This window comes from Bos grunniens, chromosome 9 (genome assembly GCF_055505025.1).
Source record: "Bos grunniens cultivar Pamir isolate PY7600 chromosome 9, Bosgru_T2T1.0, whole genome shotgun sequence".
NCBI lineage: Eukaryota > Metazoa > Chordata > Mammalia > Artiodactyla > Bovidae > Bos > Bos grunniens.
Window position 1 is genome coordinate 33,524,675 of NC_141173.1, and position 19,051 is coordinate 33,543,725.

Here is a 19,051-nt window from a genome sequence, read left to right on the forward strand (position 1 = left end):
TCATAAATGGACAAATTGCACAGTGGGCAGCCTGGACAACCGTGCATGCCAGTTTCCTGATGTGAACAGTGATGAAACTGAGCCAGGTAAGAGATTAACCAAGATAAGGAATTCAGAAAAGAAGAGCTGGCATTTCAGAGGCTGATGGTGTAGCACATGTAGTAAGTATGGAAATACTACACAGAGACTATATTGATAGAAATTAGCTATTAAAATAATTACAATATAAAAACAGTAAACAGAAGTCAGGAAATAAAGAAATTATAGCATGAATTATCTCTTACAGAGGAAAGTAAATAAAAACTCTCAAAACTTTCAGTACAGTCTTTTTTAAAAATCTCCCATCTATGGTAGCCCCTAAAGATGTGTAGAGTGATGTTTCAGCTTTAGTCAAGACAACGTCTGAGCCAATCTTTGTTCTTTATTTTAGCAAAGTTGATGCTCTGATTTCTGTGAACCCATCCATGAGAGATGGATCCATACAGGTCTGCTGACAAAATTAGGTGTCTGAGAATGCAGGAGGGGGCGATGGTATGCACCATGATGACAAACACACCCCACACATTCTCCTGGAAGACAGCTAGCTGGTTTTTCCTGGCTATGCTCCAGTCCAACCACAAGCCTTTCCATTTGAAACTTCTGCATCACTATTAGCTCATTCTGTTCTTCCTTACAGCTTGTCCTGATGAGACGAGTTCAAAATATCTGCTTGTGATGTGGAGTTTATGAATAGATTCGCGTAGCAGGAATTTTGACTTCTGGTTATAATTTTGGATCTCCCTCACAATTTATCCCCAACTTCTCTAATCCTTTCAATATTTCTGGTAAATGGAAATTGTTAATGTGCCAGAGACTGGCTATTTGCTCACTTTTACTTTCTTCCCACACAAACAGTTTGACTACATTTCCCAGCCTCCCTTGCAAGAGAGTGTGGCCACATGACTGAGTTCTGGCCAATAGAATGATGAGGAAGTTATGTAGCCCATAAAGTCTCTAGGCTATCTCACAGAGAGCCCTGAAGAGGACTGCAAGAGCCTGGCCCAGGAGCCCACAGATTTTTTCTTAAGGGGCCAGACAGTAAATATTTTAGGCTTGTGTCATACAGACCCTGTCACAACTCCTCAGTGTTACTGTTATAGGCCAAAAGCAGCCATGAATAACATACAAAGAAACAGTCGTGGCTACAGCCCAATAAATTTATGTTTACAAAAATGGGAGGCTGGCTCACAGTTCATAGTTTTTGATCCTTGCTCCAGAGGATGGCAGAGCCACAAGATGGAAGGAATCTGGGTTCCCGAATGGCTGCCTGTTGAGCACTCCCTCCCACCCATGAAAGCACTTACTCTAATTCAGCAATATAGAAACCTCAGGAGACAGTATACTGAGTTTTCGGGCAGGAGGAAACCAAGTCTAAACATTCATTGCTCTCACTATTTTGCTATTTCATGTGAAACACTTTGAGGCCTCAGTGATGCTGGTTTCTCCAATTCTCTACTCACCCATCATAGTTTAAAAAAATACGAAGTTATAAGGGCTGCATCGGTTTTTAAATCTACCATTTATGATTGCATCAGGGATAATGAACTTAAAATTCACAGCCTTTTAAGATGAAAAGACTTCTTTATGAAAAGAAATATAACTGGTCACGTATGTGGGTATTTTTCTAAATAAGATGTGCAGTATTGCTTTATGCTTATTGGCTGCAATGGGCTGGCGCTGTCTGCCCCAGCTTTTCAAGTGCAGTTCCATTACTGAAATTGCTTACTGTCCCCAAGGATCAACAGGGTTGCTTGGCTGCAGATTCAGATCCATGGCTAATGAAAGATTCCACTCTTGATGCAATCTCTGCAAACTCTGGCACTGAAACTCAGATGTTAAAGATGCTTGAAATTGCTGGTCTATTCAAGTTTCAGTGGTTTGGAATCTCATCCTTTGTATTAATCCGCCTGGTGATTTTTTGGTGTTCTTGTCACCTTTATTTATAAATAAAGACTTAAGAGCTGAAACAGTGCTTGGAGCATAGCAGGCATAGAATACATAAACATTTGCTGAATGAAGTTCTTTTAAACTTAGTGCATAACAATATATTATTAAATTAGCCCTACATTCAGAGTTATTAAACTTTTCTCGCCAAGTCTCCTATAACAACAACAACAAAACCAGTAAGAGAAACTGGCACATGTTGGGGGGTAATTTTTAGTGGCTGACAGACAGGGTCGGGTTGAATCAGGGAGCTTGACACCTGTCCTCATAGGATGTAATCTGGATTGCTTGAATAGTCAGTCGACGATGTAAGAAACTTTTCTGATTATTTGTCAAAAATAACTCATGGCAATTACAAAAAATTAATCTGGTTTAAAAATGAGACTAAAACATACCGATAAAGTTCTAAGTATGTTTAAAAATGAGACTAAAAATGTGGTTTTTAGTCTAAAATGTATTTAGACTAAAAATGTATTTAAAATGTGGTTTAAAATCGACTAAAACATATAGATAAAATATTACTCTTGCACTAGAATCACCTGTGGCTTCATGCTGCTCCATTTGGGGAATGAGGTAAGCCAATGCACTAAGTGAAGTATTTTTAAAGGGGACTTAGACTTTACAGTGTTCATTTTTTTTCTCTATCAATTTTTTATTTATTTTGATAAAGCTACAAAAATAATCTCCTCTTATGAAGTTACTCTCAAGTTTAACCATTACAGTAATTCTGTGGCAATATTAAGCCTTGATAAGGTAATAGCAAAATGAAGTGAAGTAAGCCATTTTCTATTTTAAATATCAGGCAAAAGGGAATGTCCTGTATGTTCAATGCTGGCTACTTTTTTTCCTGAAGAATGTTCAGTACATAATGGCATATCATGAAAGAATGATTGATATTTTATTTTAATATTTGAATTATTTTAATGTATGGGCATCATCTAAAAATTCTACTGTAATGAAGGAATCAAGGAAGTCAGTTGAAAATGACTGATATAATATTTTAAAAAATTTTATGCCTGAGACCGAGTTCTGCCTTTTCAGATAAGGAATAAGAGAAATCTCAAACAAAATTGCTTAAAGCTACATATCCAGTTATAAAATCTGACTGTTTAAGAGCAACATCCTAAAAATGGAATGAGAGAGAGATTAGTAATCCTGAACTATACTTTCACTCAGAGAAATACATCATCACCGGTCACCATTCAAAAATTATGTAATGCCTTCAAAGGCTCCCTAAGGAAAGTCTAATCACCTTTAAGTTTGGAGATAATAAATAACTGGATCAAAACACTTAAATAATAAAGAGAAAGCACTAGTTAAATCTAGGCTCCTTTGGCTTTGCAGCCCAAGCTCATTTTGCCACACCAGACTGCTGAATTCATGCTCGACACAGCAGACACTGAAGTAATCTTCCCACCCCATTCATTTTCTCACCACCTGATGTAGTGTTTTCTTTCTTAAAGTCACATAGCATCAGGCAACATAACTACTTTAAAAAGCAGCTGGGAAATTCAGCAAGGCACAGTGTGTATAGACAGGCAGAGGGTGGCTTCACTGCTCAGAATCGGCTTCTGAAGAGCACACTCACATGTCCCAGGCGATCCGGCTTGAAGCCAATGTACCCTTATTTGTCTTGGGGGAAGTTATTAATGGGCCTCCTGTGGCAGGCAGAATAATGGACTCCCCAAAATGTTCATATCCTAATCTCTGAAAGCTGTGAATATATTACCTTACGTGGTAAAAGGGGCTTTGCATATGCAATGAAGCACTTTGAGATGGTGACATATTCTGGATTATCTGGGTGGGTCCCATATAATCATGTGAGCCCTTTTAAGAGACACAGGAATGGCAGAGTCAGATCTGAAGATGCTACAGTGCTGGATTTGAAGATGGAGGAAGGGGCCACGAGCCAAGGAATGCAGGTAATCTCCAGAAGCTGGAAAGGACAAGGAAACAGATTCTCCCCTACAGTCTCCAGAAACCACACAGCTCTGCTAACTCTTGATTTCAACCCAGTAAGACTTCTGACCTTCATTCAAGTGAAAGTGTTAGTTGCTCAGCCATGTCCGGCTCTTTGTGACCACATGGACTGTAACCTGCCAGGCTCCTCTGTCCATAGAATTCTCCAGGCAAGAATACTGGAGTAGGTTGCCATTCCCTTCTCCAGGGGATCTTCCCGATCTAGGGATCAAATGCAGGTCTCCTGCACTGCAGAAAGATTCTTTACTGTTTGATCCACCAGAGAAGTCTCTGACCTCTAGTACTCTAAGGTAATAAATCTGTGTTGTTTTTAGCTACTAAGTACATGCTAATTTGTTACAGCCATCATAGGGATACTCCTTCAATTTCAAAAGTGTTTTTGTGTTCAGTAAATAAGGGGATAGAGTTCATAACTGGTCAAGCTTTGACCTTGAAAAGCTATGACACCATCAACTTGAAAACTTCTCATGTGAATCTCTTCCTAGGTTTGGTTTTAGGGAATCTCTGAGGTCCAGCAGAGCTCATCTCCTGTAATTTACAAGAATTGCTATGGATTTAGTGTTCTGGATCCCACACTGTTGGTGTAATAAAGAAGAGAAACATGACCACTTCTCAAAAGTCTCATAAAATTAGAGTCTGAAAGAGCTCTATACCATGCTGCTACTGCAGCTAAGTCGCTTCAGTCATGTCCGACTCTGTGTGACCCCATAGACGGCAGCCCACCAGGCTTCTCTGTCCCTGGGATTCTCCAGGCAAGAACACTGGAGTGGGTTGCCATTTCCTTCTCCAATGCATGAAAGTGAAAAGTGAAAGTGAAGTCACTCAGTCGTGTCAGACTCTTAGCGACCCCATGGACTGCAGCCTACCAGGCTCCTCCGTCCATAGGCTTCTCCAGGCAAGAGTACTGGAGTGGGTTGCCCTTGCCTTCTCAGCCTAATTCAGAATTAAGTCCTTTACTTCCTTCAGATGTGGGGCTTTATTGCCCAGTCAGCACAAGAGGCAGAGAAGCTGCAGACAGTGGACTGGTGGGCGGGGAAGGGAATGGATTTTTTCCAAGGATGGAAAGCAAGAAAAAAGCAAATAATCAATGTAGGGCAGGAGAGCTTCATTTAATTATTTATTTCTGCCTGGCTAAGCAACATCTGTGAGCAAAAAGCCATCCTCTCTCAACTGGTAGATATTTATAACCAGACCAGAGGTTGTTCAAAGACATCATGATGAGCTGAAAGAAGAAACTCTAACTGCAGACTGTAGTAAAACTAAATGAGACCCCAGAGGTCATGGGTTAATCGTCAGAACTGAAGAGTGAGTCCCCTCCACAGCAACCATCTCACATTCTTTTTTTTTTTTTTTAAATTGGAGGCTAATTACTTTACAATATTGTGGTGGTTTTTGCCATACAATGACATGAATCAGCCATGGGTGTACATGTGTTCCCCATCCTGAACCCCCCTCCCACCCATCTCACATTCTTGTCCCACTTCCTCCAGTGAGGGGAACTCCCAAGACAGTTTATTCCACTTTCAGATGACTAACTGTTAACAAAGTCTTTTTCTGTTTCACTATAATCTTATAACCTTCACCCTCTGGTCCTGGTGCCACTTGCTTGCAGCCACATGCAGTAGTTCTGAACAAGTGACTCTCAATTCTGGTCACACACCAAGATCAATTGTTGTTCAGTCACTGAGTCATGTCTAACTCCTTGTGACCGCCAGGCTTTCCTGTCCTTCACTATCTCCCAGAGTTCGCTCAAACTCATGTCCATGGATTTGGTGATGTCATCCAACCATCTCAATTGGGGGGGGTTCTTAAAAAATCTAATGCCCTGGCTGCACTGCCAACTGCCAAAATATAGAATCAGTGAGTGGGATCCAAGCATCGGTATTTTAAAAACTCTCCAGGTGATTCCAATGTGTAATCAAGGTTGAGGGGCTTCAATACTACACTCGGAGAAGGCAATGGCACCCCACTCCATTACTCTTGCCTGGAAAATCCCATGGACGGAGGAGCCTGGTGGGCTGCAGTCCATGGGGTTGCTAAGAGTCGGACACGACTGAGCGACTTCCGTTTCACTTTCCACTTTCATGCATTGGAGAAGGAGATGGCAACCCACTCCAGTGTTCTTGCCTGGAGAATCCCAGGGACAGGGGAGCCTGGTGGGCTGTCGTCTATGGGGTCACACATAGTCGGACACGACTGAAGCGACTTAACAGCAGCAGCAGCAGCAGCAACACTACACTCTAAATAAAGACACCCTGACCTGAAATGAATCTTCTCTTCCTTAGTCTGTGACTTTTAACCATCTTCTTAGGGCAGACACTGTGAGGCAACTGGCAGTCATTACTAAACCCTGGAGAAGAGTGGTATCCGAAACCACCTGGGAAGACATGGTGGGCTTGAATTGGTTCCTTTCATGGTTTTAAAAGTATGTGTATGTGTGTGTGTGTGTGCTTAGATGCTTCAGTTGTGTCTGACTCTTTGAGACCCTATGGACTGTAACCCAACAGGCTCCTCTGTCCATGGGATTCTCCAGGCAAGAATACTGGAGTGGGCTGCTATGCCCTCCTCCAGGAGATCTTCCCAACCCAGGGGTCAAACATGCCTCTTTTAAGTCTTCTGCATTGGCAGGTGGGTTCTTTACCACTAGCACCATGTGGGAAGCCCCTTAAAAGTATAACAGATAGATAAATTGGAACTCATCAATATTAAAAACTTTTGTGCTTCCAAGGACACTAACAAGAAAATGAAAAGACAACCACAGAGTGGGAGAACCATAAGCCCAGTAATTGTACTCTTGGGTGTTTATTTCAGAGAAATGAAAACTTTGTTCACACAAGAAGTTGTACATGTAATAGCCTCAAACAGAAAAAACCCAGAGTCTTTCATTGAGTCGGTGGTTAAATAAATTTTGATATAACCGTGCCATGGAATAGTACTTAGCAATAAAATAGAGTGAGCTACTGATATAGTTATCTGGATGAATCTTCAGATGATTATGCTGAAAAATTATGCTGCGAAAACAGTCGATCCCCAAAGGTTACATACTGTATTATTCCATTTACATGCCATTCTTGAAGTGACAAATTTAGAGAAATGGAGAATAAATTAGTGGTTTCAAGGTGTTAATGAGATGAGTGAGCACTAAGTAGGTATGGTTATAAAAAGGCAATAAGGACACTTGGTGGGGATGGAAATGTTCTGTTTGTTAACTGGGTCAGTGTTAATATCCTGATACTGTATCACAGTTTTGCAAGATGTCACCAATGAGCGAAACTAGATAAAGGGTAAATGAGAACTCTCGTATTATTTCTTAAAACTTGTAGATTCAAAATTACGAATCTATAACTTTGTCTTGAAAGTCTGATTTTTAAAAAAAAAATAGGAATGAATTTTAAGAGAAAACACCTATTGTGTTGAACCAACTTTGCCTTAAGGGAATTTATCTGTTAAACTGTAACCAAATACATGTGTATAGTGCAAAGCATTATTTTAAGAATTAAAAAAGTTCTATGACTCCTCCAAATTGGTGAATCCAGGAGTATCATTTTCAGATAATACAGGTTCCCTTCTGATGGCATGATGAGAGGTACTACATGACTTCCTCTTCCCCTGAGTTACTTCTCCTAAGTTAGCAGTAACATAAATGCTAAGTGGAGAAGATGGACTTTGAAGAATTAGAATTTACCTGGTTCATCAGCCTGCTCAGTTCCTGATGTTTGTTTATGTAGACAGCCCCAAGTCTAAGCAAACGAAGTGAGGTGTGAGGAGTGACGGACTCAAATAGGCACTAACACTATCCAGGCACCCCTCTTAGGTATTAGTTCTCACATTCAGAGAACATCAGCCTCACTGGCAGAAGACTCCCCCAGAAGATTGCCAGACGCTGATTCTGTGGCCCCGGGGCTATGGACCAGGAATCTGCATTTTTAGCAGTTTCCCCTGGTGAAAGCAGACTTTCTGAGCACTGCCATGAGGGATGCTGAGAGCTGAGCTGGATCTGGACTGCCCAAGAGCTGACCGCAGTCCTGCATACAAACGACATGCTTCGGTCATCTTCCTTTAAGGACGATGAAAGGGATTCTTCTAGTTCAAGAGTTTATAAAGAGGATTACAGGAAGCAGTGCTGAGATTGGAACTCACGCTGAGGAATGGAGTAGATGTGGATGCTTAGCTGTAGAGGAGAGAAGAAAAACGGCAGCCACTGCGCTGTGCTGGTGAGACCCCGGCTTGGGGGTTGCTTGGAGGTGATTCTGAGGGAAAGGGGTCCTCCCAGCACTGTGGTGGGGAGCAGTGGGAGGAACATGCTGTGATTTTGCCCTTCACCCTTATGTGGACCAGGGTGCACTCAGGACTTAGAGATTGCACCATGCAGAGAAAACGAATTACTAACAATGTATCAATGCTACCCAACAATATACACTTTCCTGAAGCTGCCACTGTTACCTCAAGGCTGGGCAGAAGGTTCCATGTAAAGCAGCGACTCAGCATTTTATCGCTATCTGCTGCCACGGCCGCTTTCTCCACCTCTCCTCTTCCAGATCTGCTTCTGGTCCTCCCAGCTGCCAATCTTGTTGGTGACCTCCTTTCCACCTGTGTCTGCTCTTCCTGGTCTGTTTCTCGGCTATGATTTGGCTTCAGTTCAGTTCAGTCCAGTCGCTCAGTCACGTCTGACTCTTTGCGACTCCATGAATCGAAGCACACCAGGCCTCCCTGTCCATCACCAACTCCCAGGGTCCACTCAAACTCATGTCCATCGAGTCGGTGATGCCATCCTGCCATCTCATCCTCTGGCGTCCCCTTCTCCCCCTGCCCCCAATCCCTCCCAGCATCAGGGTCTTTCCCAATGATTCAACTCTTTGCATGAGGTGGCCAAAGTATTGGCTTAGCATGGTGATATTTCTGATGATTTGCTTCTGCTGCTTTGCCTCCGGACCTCTCCAGTATATACTCGCTCCAGCTCAGCACTTCTCTGGGAACCTCTCAACCCAGTGTGACCTAACTGAAGATGCCCTGCCAACTAAGATGCCCCCTCCACTGGCCAAACCTGTGAGAAGATGGTATTGGCTATAATGCCACTGATGAGGCACTTGGGTAGAAGTGGCCATAGCAATGCCTCTTTCCTTCTGCCTCTTCTTTCCTTGCCTGTCCTAGTCTGGTCTTATGTGCTGGATGTCCCATGCATGCTTGCTAAGTCACTTCAGCCGTGTCCTACTCTTTGCGACCCGATGGACTGCAGCCCACCAGGCTCCTCTGTCCATGGGATTCTTCAGGTAAGAATAATGGAATGGGTTGCCATTTTCTTCCCCAGGGGATCTTCCCAACCCAGGGATCGAACCCAAGTTTCTGACGTCTCTTGCACTGGCAGGCAGGTTCTTTAAAACTAGCGCCACCTGGGAAGCCTTTGGATCTCCCATACTTGTCCTTTTTCACACTTGTCATAATCCCCACTGACTAGTTATCAGACTAGTTAAGGAATGGCAAGTGGGTCCCTTCTCATATACGAATTCTAGTCAGTTGTTAATGAGTCAGTTAGTATAGCATTTAAAAGACAGTATCCGATAGCCTAGCTTGGGAGACCATAACCAGTCAGTCCTGCTTGTCTTGGTTGAGGATATGGGTAGAGTCTTACACTTGAAGAGACTGCTATCTTTGGACTAAATGATTTCTTCTTTCCTTTAGGGCTGATATATTAACTGCAACGGCTTCATAGTATCTCTTTGCATTCCTTTACTGAAACCCTGGTCTTTTAATAAAGAAATTATTTTGAATGCATTAGCATTTCCCATTCATATTTACTATGAAAATATATGCAAAATAGAAACTGCAGGAACTGTGTCTTTTCTCCAAAGAGAATACACTCCTCAGGTGCCTTTGGCAGAATCCATTTGGCAGTTATAGTTTGGGAACTGGATGTCTTCCAAGCTTTAGGTTGGAAAAGGAGTAAGCTTCTGGGGTGAATGATGTCAGAAAAACTGTCCCCCATTATTTGCAAGCCCTTCCTTCTATGGCTATTTCTTATCTTTCATTATCAAATGTCACAGTTACTAGACTCTCATAACAAAATGTTGCCTCTGTCTTATGTGAGTGAAAGTTGCTCAGTTGTGTCCAACTCTTTGCAACCCCATAGACTAGCCCAATAGGTTCCTCTGTCCGTGGAATTCTCTAAAGAATACTGGAGTGGGTTGTCATTTCCTTCTCCAGGGGATCTTCCCAACCCAGAGGTGGAACTCAGGTCTCCTGCATTGCAGGCAGCTTCTTTTCCATCTAAGACACTTGGAATGTAAACAGCCAGGTCATGGGGGTCAGCACACAGAAGTGCAGTCCTTGATGCAAAATTGCGTAATTAGGGCAATTCCACTGCAGAGCATTCCTACCTATACGTGTTCTTTCCTACAGAGTATCATCTTCAGACAGGAGCACTGACTCAACTTACCTTGTAATGGAAGAGAAACAACCCGCAGAACAAGCTGTACAGATCTGCGGTGAGCAAGGAGAGGTTGACCGACGTGGCGCTGGTTTTCTTTATGACCACGGGCATGAAGCTGTAGAGACCAAACATGCAGGCACTAAAGCCGACATAGAGCAGTCCTGGAGGGAGAGGAAAGACAGGTGACATCACAGCCTCCTCCGGGGCCTCGGTGGAGCCACAGTGGGTGAAGGGAGGGGAACAGCACCCCCCCCATCTCCATTTCACTCTCACACAGGAGTTTTTCTTTCACTCTGTCAACCAATGTTTTTTATTGGGTAATACATAGCTAAAACATAAAATAAGAAGTGAAAACCTGCATGTGGAACAAGATCTATATGCTTCTCACACACATCTGATGTTTCACCTCTGCTGTGAAGGAGAGCAGCTACAATCAGAAATAGGGTCGAGGCTTCTAAATTCTATTTCTGGTTGTGCTGTAATTACTTCCTTGTACCCATGTCTTTTAAAACTTTTTCACTTCTTTTTTATTTGCAACATAGGAACAAAACTACTTGGTACCATGCATTGCTCACAACAATGAATAACTGCATAATCCTTAAAATGAAAGCACTTACATGTCAAAGAGATGTGGACTAAGTCACAGTACTGAACTAAAGTCCTAACTGTGTGATCTTGGATAGATCACTTCACATGAGCTGTCAGTTTCTTCCAGATTTCTGAATCCTGCTTAGCACTACTCCTGAAACCAGAGTCCTATTCCACCATCACTTTTCCTAGCATACGTGGGCTCTCACACGTAGGCTCTGCTCTCCTATAAATAGGTAAATGCTTTGCAGGCCATCAAATAATTAAGTTTTGCAAAACAGAAAGATTAAAAAAAATGCCCTTTTGCTACATGATTAGTCCTTCAAACTCTGAAATTCTCTCACTCTAATTATAACTCAATACACAATTGTTAATACTAACCCCATAAGTACATAATTTTGTTCAGTCCAAAACAGAAGATTATGGCTAAATCTAGGGTTTGGCTCATCATTTCCTCAATGTTGATACAACACAAATGCAGAAAAATTATTCTCATTTCTCTACCTTAAAAGAATAAGGCATAGAATAAGCACAAGTATTAAAACTCAGTGGATCTTTGGGCATTTTTATATAATATTAAATAAAAGATCCAACCTATCCAAGGGAACCTTGATGACATGTCTGGTTTAGGCTGTAGGCAGATCACTTTCTTTGAATCCTGTGAATTTTGGAAGATTTGGCAGGTACTGGACACCCAGTCCCTTTGACCATGAAGAACAGGGATCCCTCCAAAGAGAAATTTGGTTTTCCCATATGGAAAGTATTTAAGGTCATGAATTATTATTCTACATGTTTCTGATATTAAGTTTAAGGATAGCCATGTCACATCCATATAAAAATACCAAGTAAGCAAACTCAGTACAACAGCCCCCTCTAGTGTGGTGGAAATACCCTAAGAGGAAACTAGAATAATAACTTTTCTATTAATTGTTCAGTAAATTATAGAAGTCCTCTTGTGGAAATTCTGTCACAGTCATGTCAGATGGCTTTTGACTCTCTGTCTGAAGTTTTAATTCCCTAAAATTGGTCAGTTTTCCTGTACTTGGGTTTCATGCTGTTTATAATTCATTTTCCTTTTAAACAAGTTACTAAAAGGGCAATATTAAATAACCTATGATTAATACATGAAAAGACATAAAAATTAATTCAGTATTCCTTTAAGGAATCTGAGATGAACAGACTAGACTAGGGATAAGATATACCCTTAAATTAATCTACTAAAAGTAATCAAACTTGATTAAAATGTAGTCCAGGAACCAGCACACCCCCACCCCCTGCCACCACTTTTTAAAATTTAGATTATACATGACTGGGTTAGGAAGTTCAACAATCCTACCCTCCCATCACCTGACCTGTGTTGATACACTGTGAACTCTCACATGTGAGATCTGATGTTGCATATTCAATTATTCAACCATGTATTCACTGCATACCTACTGTGTTCTAGGAACTCTGTTATGAGCTAGCATGCAATGGGAAAAAGGAGAGACAAGTAACTTAGAACTGATATCAGTGCTATGAAGCAAGAAAAGGGTTGCTTATGGGGAATTACAGGGGTATTGCTTTTGGAAAGGTGGAAGCAGCATTGACTTTAAATCCTGAAGGACTAGAGGGAGATGGCAGGGGAAAAATAATTTATGCAGGGAGACCTACAAATGAAAAGACCCTAATGGTTTACAGGAGCTGCAAGAGGCCAGCATATCTGAGCAGGATGAACAGACTGAGGCAGTGATAAGAGAGGAGACTGGAAAATTAGGCAGGGGGTGGATTATGTGGGGCCTTGTAGGTCTTGGAAGGAAGTTGACATCTTATTCTAGTTGTAATGGGAAGCCATTGAGGAATTTGTAGCAGAAGCTAACTTGTAGTCTGATCTACCTTTCTAAAAGATGGAGTTAGATATGCATGGAGAAGGGACTGAAGGAGAGAAGCTCAGAGGAAACCAGCGAGGAGTACAGGGTCTCAGTCCAGGCAAGAGATGCTGGCGGCTTTTGCTCGGAGTGGCGGTGGAGATGAAGGAAAAGTGGCTGGTTTATGAAGGTTCCACGTGCCCTGCTGGTAGACTGGATGTGTTGTTGTTGCTCTTTAGTTGCTAAGTTGTGTCTGACTGTTTTGTGACCCCACAGCCTGCCAGGCTCCTCTATCCATGGGATTTCCCAGCAAGAATTCTGGCGTGGGTTGCCGTTTCCTCCTCCAAGGGATCTTCCCGACTCAGAGATTGAACCCACGTCTTCTGCATTGCATTGCATAGTCTTGCAGGCAGACTCTTCACTGCTGAGCCACCGGGGTAGCCTAAAATCTTTCTACTCGATTTTAGAACCTTTCAGAGTAGTTGTTCAGAACCGTTTGTGTTCTCCCAAGATTTTCCTGGTGGTCCAGACTGGATGTATGTAGTGAGGAAAAGGACAGCATCAGAGATACCATGGGTTCATGTGGTGGTGGTTTGGTCGCTAAGCTGTGTCCGACTCTTGCGACCCCATGAACTGTAGCCTGACAGGCTCCTCTGTCCATGGGATTCTCCAGGCAAGAATAACTGGAGTGAGCTGCCATTTCCTTCTCCAGGGGATCTTCTCGACCTGGAAATTGAGCCTGGGTCTCCTGCATTGTAGGCAGATTCTTTACCAAGTGACTACAGTGGGTTCATGTGGATTCTGGCTAACTAGAAACTGACACTGAATTTTGACTCCATTTACTATGTCACAGAGAACTGAGCAGGAGGACCAGGTTTTCAGGGGAAATAAAAAGCTCCATTTTGGACATGTTAAGTTAGAGATGCTTGTGCATCATCCAAAAAGATTTGTCTGGTAGGGAGTGGATTTATAATTGATAGCTCAGAGAGAAGAGTGTGACTTTACAAGCAAACTCATGAGCCAAGGAGTGGAGGAAAACACACACACAGCAGAGTTCATTCTGCTCATCAGGCTACCCTGAGATTCTCCAAGCTTAGACACTTAAACATCCTAAACTTATTCTTTAAAAATGCAGAAATTAAATTTAGGGGGATGGGACTAAAATACAAACACCATCACATTTAATCACTTTGCTGGGTCAACCAGCGTTTCCGTGTGTGGCTATCCAGTCAGCCAAATGAGCACAAGATTGAGAGTGGGCATGTTGTGTTGCTGCAATTTGCTGATTTTTTTCTTCTCAGATAAAAAATTAACTAGTTAATGAACATTAGCGATGCATCTGAAGGCCCAACTTGCTGTCCTTATGGGATTTTTCAAGCACTCGATCGACATGATCAAACAAACTGAATTACTTTTGACTGATAAACACAGGGTGGGTACAATAACTACATTTTCAGACAAAGTATATGTATGATCGTTTCTTTTTGGAAATGTTTTCTCTCTCACTAAAGACAGGATTTGGTAACTCTTGTCCTCATATGCTAAAAAGATTAAAGCTAGAGAAACTGGGAAGAATACCATCAGCTAAGACTAAGTACTTGCTATGTGTCATGTGCTTTATGGACATTAATCTCCACAACAGTGTAACACCATTGCTATTGTTATCCTCTTTACACACATGAGGAAATAGGCTCATTGAGTGTATCGGTTAATAAAGATACACTCCACAGCAGGTTCAACAGAAGAAATACAATATGGGGTACAAGTTATAAAGGAGTTTGAATGGGCAATGGGGAAAGATGGATGGTAAGACAACCCAGACGTTAGTAAAGACAGTAAATTATTCATATCCCTGGGGCCAGAGAGATCCAGGGAGGAGGCCATGTTATCAGAGGTCAGAAGTCAGGGAGGCCCAGCAAAGGTAATCAGAGGACACTTGGCCACTTCTAGAGACTTGACCTGAAACAGGGAGACACATCCTGGTCTCTTGCTTCCTCCCATCCTCCAGTCTCCTTCTTCTGCCTCCCCAGTGGCCATCTGCTGCTGCTGCTGCTGCTAAGTCGCTTCAGTCGTGTCCGACTCTGTGCAACCCCATAGACGGCAGCCCACCAGGCTCCCCCGTCCCTGGGATTCTCCATGCAAGAACACTGGAGTGGGTTGCCATTTCCTTCTCCAATGCATGAAAGTGAAAAGTGAAAGGGAAGTCGCTCAGTCGTGTCTGACTCTTCGCAACCCCACGGACTGCAGCCCACCAGGCTCCTCCGTCCATGGGAATTTTCCAGGCAAGAGTACTGGAGTGAGGTGCCATTGCCTTCTCCGAGTGGCCAATCTAGCTGAAGTCAATTAACATGGGAGGGACTGTTTGCGTCGGTCAGTCTCTGCAGTGCAGAGCAGAGTAAGGGTAAGAAACAAATCTGTGAGTAGGTAGGCAAGAGACAAGCTTATAGAGGTCGAGTAGCTCACCTTCAGGTCACTCAGGCTGCCTGACTTTAAACTCTGAGTGCATAGCACTAACCTATATTGTTTAATTATTATGAAGAGAAATAGGACTTGGATGAAGCATTCTATTTGACTGTAATGAGCATCTCATTTTATATGGGATATATACAGAATGCATTGTTATGCATGATATATCATGTGATATGGGATATACATGTTTATTTGTAATGGATATTGTATACACACGTATATAGTATATGTTTGTGTTTGCTGCATATATTTTATCTCATCATTTTCTTTGGGATCCCACTGGTATTCTTTTACTTTCCTTTGACTAGATTTTTTTAAAATATCATTTTTAATTCTTAAGAATAAAGGCGAGGTAAGATGATATCAGGACATATGTACTAAGGTGCCAGGCTGGGGGGCTGGCTCAGAGGGTGCAATTAGCCCCCTCACAGGCAGCCATGAGTCCAGTGAAGCAGCCTTAGTTCCCCAGCCTCCAGTTCAGCATCAACAAAAAGAAAGGCTATACTATTCTTAATGATATTTAAGGTTTTTTCTGCTTTGTGGTCCCATTACTGCATCTTCAGGGAAAGGTCAAATCTCTTGTTCTGGCCTCCAGGACAAAATCAAAACCAAAGTAATCTCTGCCCATGGCAAGAAAAGTGAAGCCCCAGGGGCTTCCCTCGTAGCTCAGTCAGTAAAGAATCTGCCTGCAATGCAGGAATCTGCCTGCAGTGCAGGAGACCTAGGTTCAATTCCTGGATCTGGAAGATCCCCTGGAGAAGGAAATGACAACCCTCTCCAGTATTCTTGCCTGGAGAATCCCATGGACAGAGGAGCCGGGCAGGCTACAGTCCATGGGGTCGCAAGAGACAGACATGACTTAGCAACTAAACCACCAGCAGCACCTGCTGCTGCTGCTGCTGCTGCTAAGTGGCTTCAGTCGTGTCTGACTCTGTGCGACCCCACAGATGGCAGCCCACCAGGCTCCCCCGTCCCTGGGATTCTCCAGGCAAGAACACTGGAGTGGGTTGCCATTTCCTTCTCCAATACCACCAGCACCAGCACACCACAAATCGGTACTGGGTGACCTGCCTGTCACGTTCCCTTCCTTTGACAGTGGACTTGCACATCAGCTAACACTTGTCCTTCAACACAATGGCAAAGGGGTAAAGCGAACGCTTAAGCTAATTATTAGATTTCGCACACGTCTGCTGCACTGGAGACCATGTTAGCTCTATAAGGTCCTACATTTCACTTGAGTTTCATAATTACATAACCAGCCCCAGTCTTTCTGTTCAGTAGAGTAAAATAAGGAAATAAAACCAAACAGCATCAAAGACTGTTATCTTCTTGCTTTTAATTACTCTTTGTATCTTGCAATTGGTCAATGTTATTAGAAAATATCAGGAGCTGTTAAAAAGTGCTTTCCGAATCCAGAAAATATAAAACATGTTTATTATCCCATTTGGTCCACAGAACAAAAAATGTTTTTACTTTGGTAAAATGGCAACCATAGGAGCTGTGCAAGAGACTGTGATGGGATCACTGGTTGGAGATAGAGTCTTGGATCTTGGTCTGTCAACTAAGGCACACTGATCAGAGCTTGGCACTCTAGGGTGACTTTCTATGGCACGTGGGCAGGCCTTGATGGGAGGTCCATCCCCCTGGGTGTTTTGCTGCCTCCAAGGCCCATGAGTTGCAGTAGCTGCTATGCCATCTCCTGGTTTCCCAGAGAGAAACGTCAAAGCCAAGCCTAAGCCCCGTGCCCTGTTTCCACTGTTTTCCCTTTTGTCTACGTTTTTGTAAGTTGAGAGACAGCCAGACAAGCCCGTCTCCTTGGCTTGCCAGTCATTCATCCACTCATTTAAAAAACACTTGTTCATTAAATTTTATGTGCCTACAACTGAGCTAAGCACTAGAAGCTTTTAGTAGGTTGGGATGAGGTAGGAGGACAAAGATGACCCTTATCCACGCTTCAGAAAGAAAAGATATTTGGTTCCTTTTCTAGACCATTTGAGACTCATTTCCAATCAGGAAAATTAAACAAATGGCTTTATAATGTGTTCCTTTTACACAGCGCTTCATCATCTTGGACCACAGGGAATTGACATTTTCATGGCAATACGAGAGCTCAGTGTGCTCTGATGACACATTTAACTAACACTGAATTATAACAGAGCTTGGTGGACATGCACATGACATCTGCATAATTGGAGGACAAATTATTTTTTATTAGTGCTACTACTATTAATATAAAATTAATTTATGCTCATGGACCTCTGCATGTGAAGTGTTACCAAGCACAGCTGACATTCTGGCTCTGAGACTCACAGAGGCCATGAGGCTGTAACCTGCAGCTGGCTTCCCTTCTCAGCCGCCTTCCTCTCCTCCCTACAATCCCTTCTCTTTATTGACTTTCATTTAATTGTGTCATTTTACAGTAAAACTCGAGAGAAATTAAACGGCCAGACTGTGACAGACACAAGGGCTGGGGAGCCCTTGAAGTCACTAGAGAGAACCCTAGGGGAGTGGGCATAGTTCTGAAGTGCCTGCTGTGTCTTCAGAGGGAATCTGTCAGCAGCCAGTCAACCCTGGACGCTTCAGGGTCAGAGGCAGGTAAATGGTGCAGGGAGCTTTATGTCTCTGTTGTCCTTGTTCAGAAAAGCAGAATTTGACGGGAGCCATTCCCTTGTAGCTCAGTCGGTAAAGGATCTGCCTGTAATGCAGGAGACCTGAGTTGGTATTCCTGGGTCGGGAAGATCCCCTGGAGAAGGAAATGGCAACCCACTCCAGTATTCTTGCCTAGAGAATCCCCATGGACAGAGGAGCCTGGCGGGCTACAGTCCATGGGGTCGTAAGAGTCAGACACGACTTAGCAACTAAACCACCACCACCACCATCACCGTTATTTCTATGAACACCCATGTAAGCTGGGGATGGCTTGAACAGTCTGCTTTGGAGTGGCGAACCACCTGTATTTTCACTTCCCATTTGCATTCATCGGGCATGCATTTTCCAAGCACCCTCATAAGCCAACCTCTGTGCTCAGTGCTAGAACCCAAGTGTCTTGTTATAGACACTGAGGGGAGGTTTCAGGGCTCCCTCCCTGGCATTTGAGGGTGGGAAATGTCAGTCCCTTCCAAGGCTTGCTGAGTGATCATTATCAGAGCATCACCTAGGATCTTAACTCTTTGTCCTAATTTTATTTTCTTTTATAAGAAAAAAGTGACTTTCAAAACAGGTGGCACATAGCTGCCCTGGATAACTGAAGGAGCTCAAAGCATGTCTACTATTTTCCACTGAGTCCATTTGGAGATCAATTAACCGTGTCTTCTGAGCAAACTGCTCCCTTCTGAAAAGGTTTTTATGGGTTCAGAATGCCCATCGCATTGTTTTCTTTTGCGCCTTTTTGTTAAGTTCAGTTCTTTTTCCCTTTAGTAAAGTGTCACTTTTTAACGATCACATCAGTTTTGTGTTTCTCAGCTAGAGCAAATTGCTGTCATTTGCGTCTCACCAGCACCTCGGGCATTTTTCTTTCTGGTTGGTCTTTAACCTAAAAACACACTTCTGTGTCTACACTGATGGCATCTTGACAATGATAATGGGCAGAGGCTCAATTAAGAAACATAATGAATCATACAGTTCAGTCTCCTCTAGTGGGTGAGAGTCCCCAGATTGACAAGGGTGGTTTCATTTTCTCTTGTCCCCCTGCAGTCTAAGTCCTTTCCCGGTCGGTGCCTCGCCACCACCCCAGTCACTCTCCAAAGGTTATTTTCCT

The 19,051-nt window shown here is 42.9% G+C and overlaps 1 protein-coding gene across 2 annotated transcripts in view; it reads right to left on the reverse strand.

Annotated features, from left to right (window-relative positions):
* Positions 1 to 19,051, reverse strand: part of SLC35F1 (solute carrier family 35 member F1) — a 425,332-nt gene that overhangs the window by 27,678 nt on the left and 378,603 nt on the right. Inside the window, exons 7-8 of one of the 2 annotated variants that reach the window (XM_086317143.1) lie at positions 10,397 to 10,551; positions 6,750 to 8,134 (exon numbers count right to left, since the gene is read on the reverse strand). In XM_086317143.1, the coding sequence (XP_086173269.1) occupies positions 8,072 to 8,134; positions 10,397 to 10,551 (218 nt within the window). In that variant the 3' untranslated portion in view covers positions 6,750 to 8,071. Of the gene's footprint in view, positions 1 to 6,749; positions 8,135 to 10,396; positions 10,552 to 19,051 lie in introns of those variants that run through there. The other variant, XM_086317142.1, reaches the window with a different exon arrangement.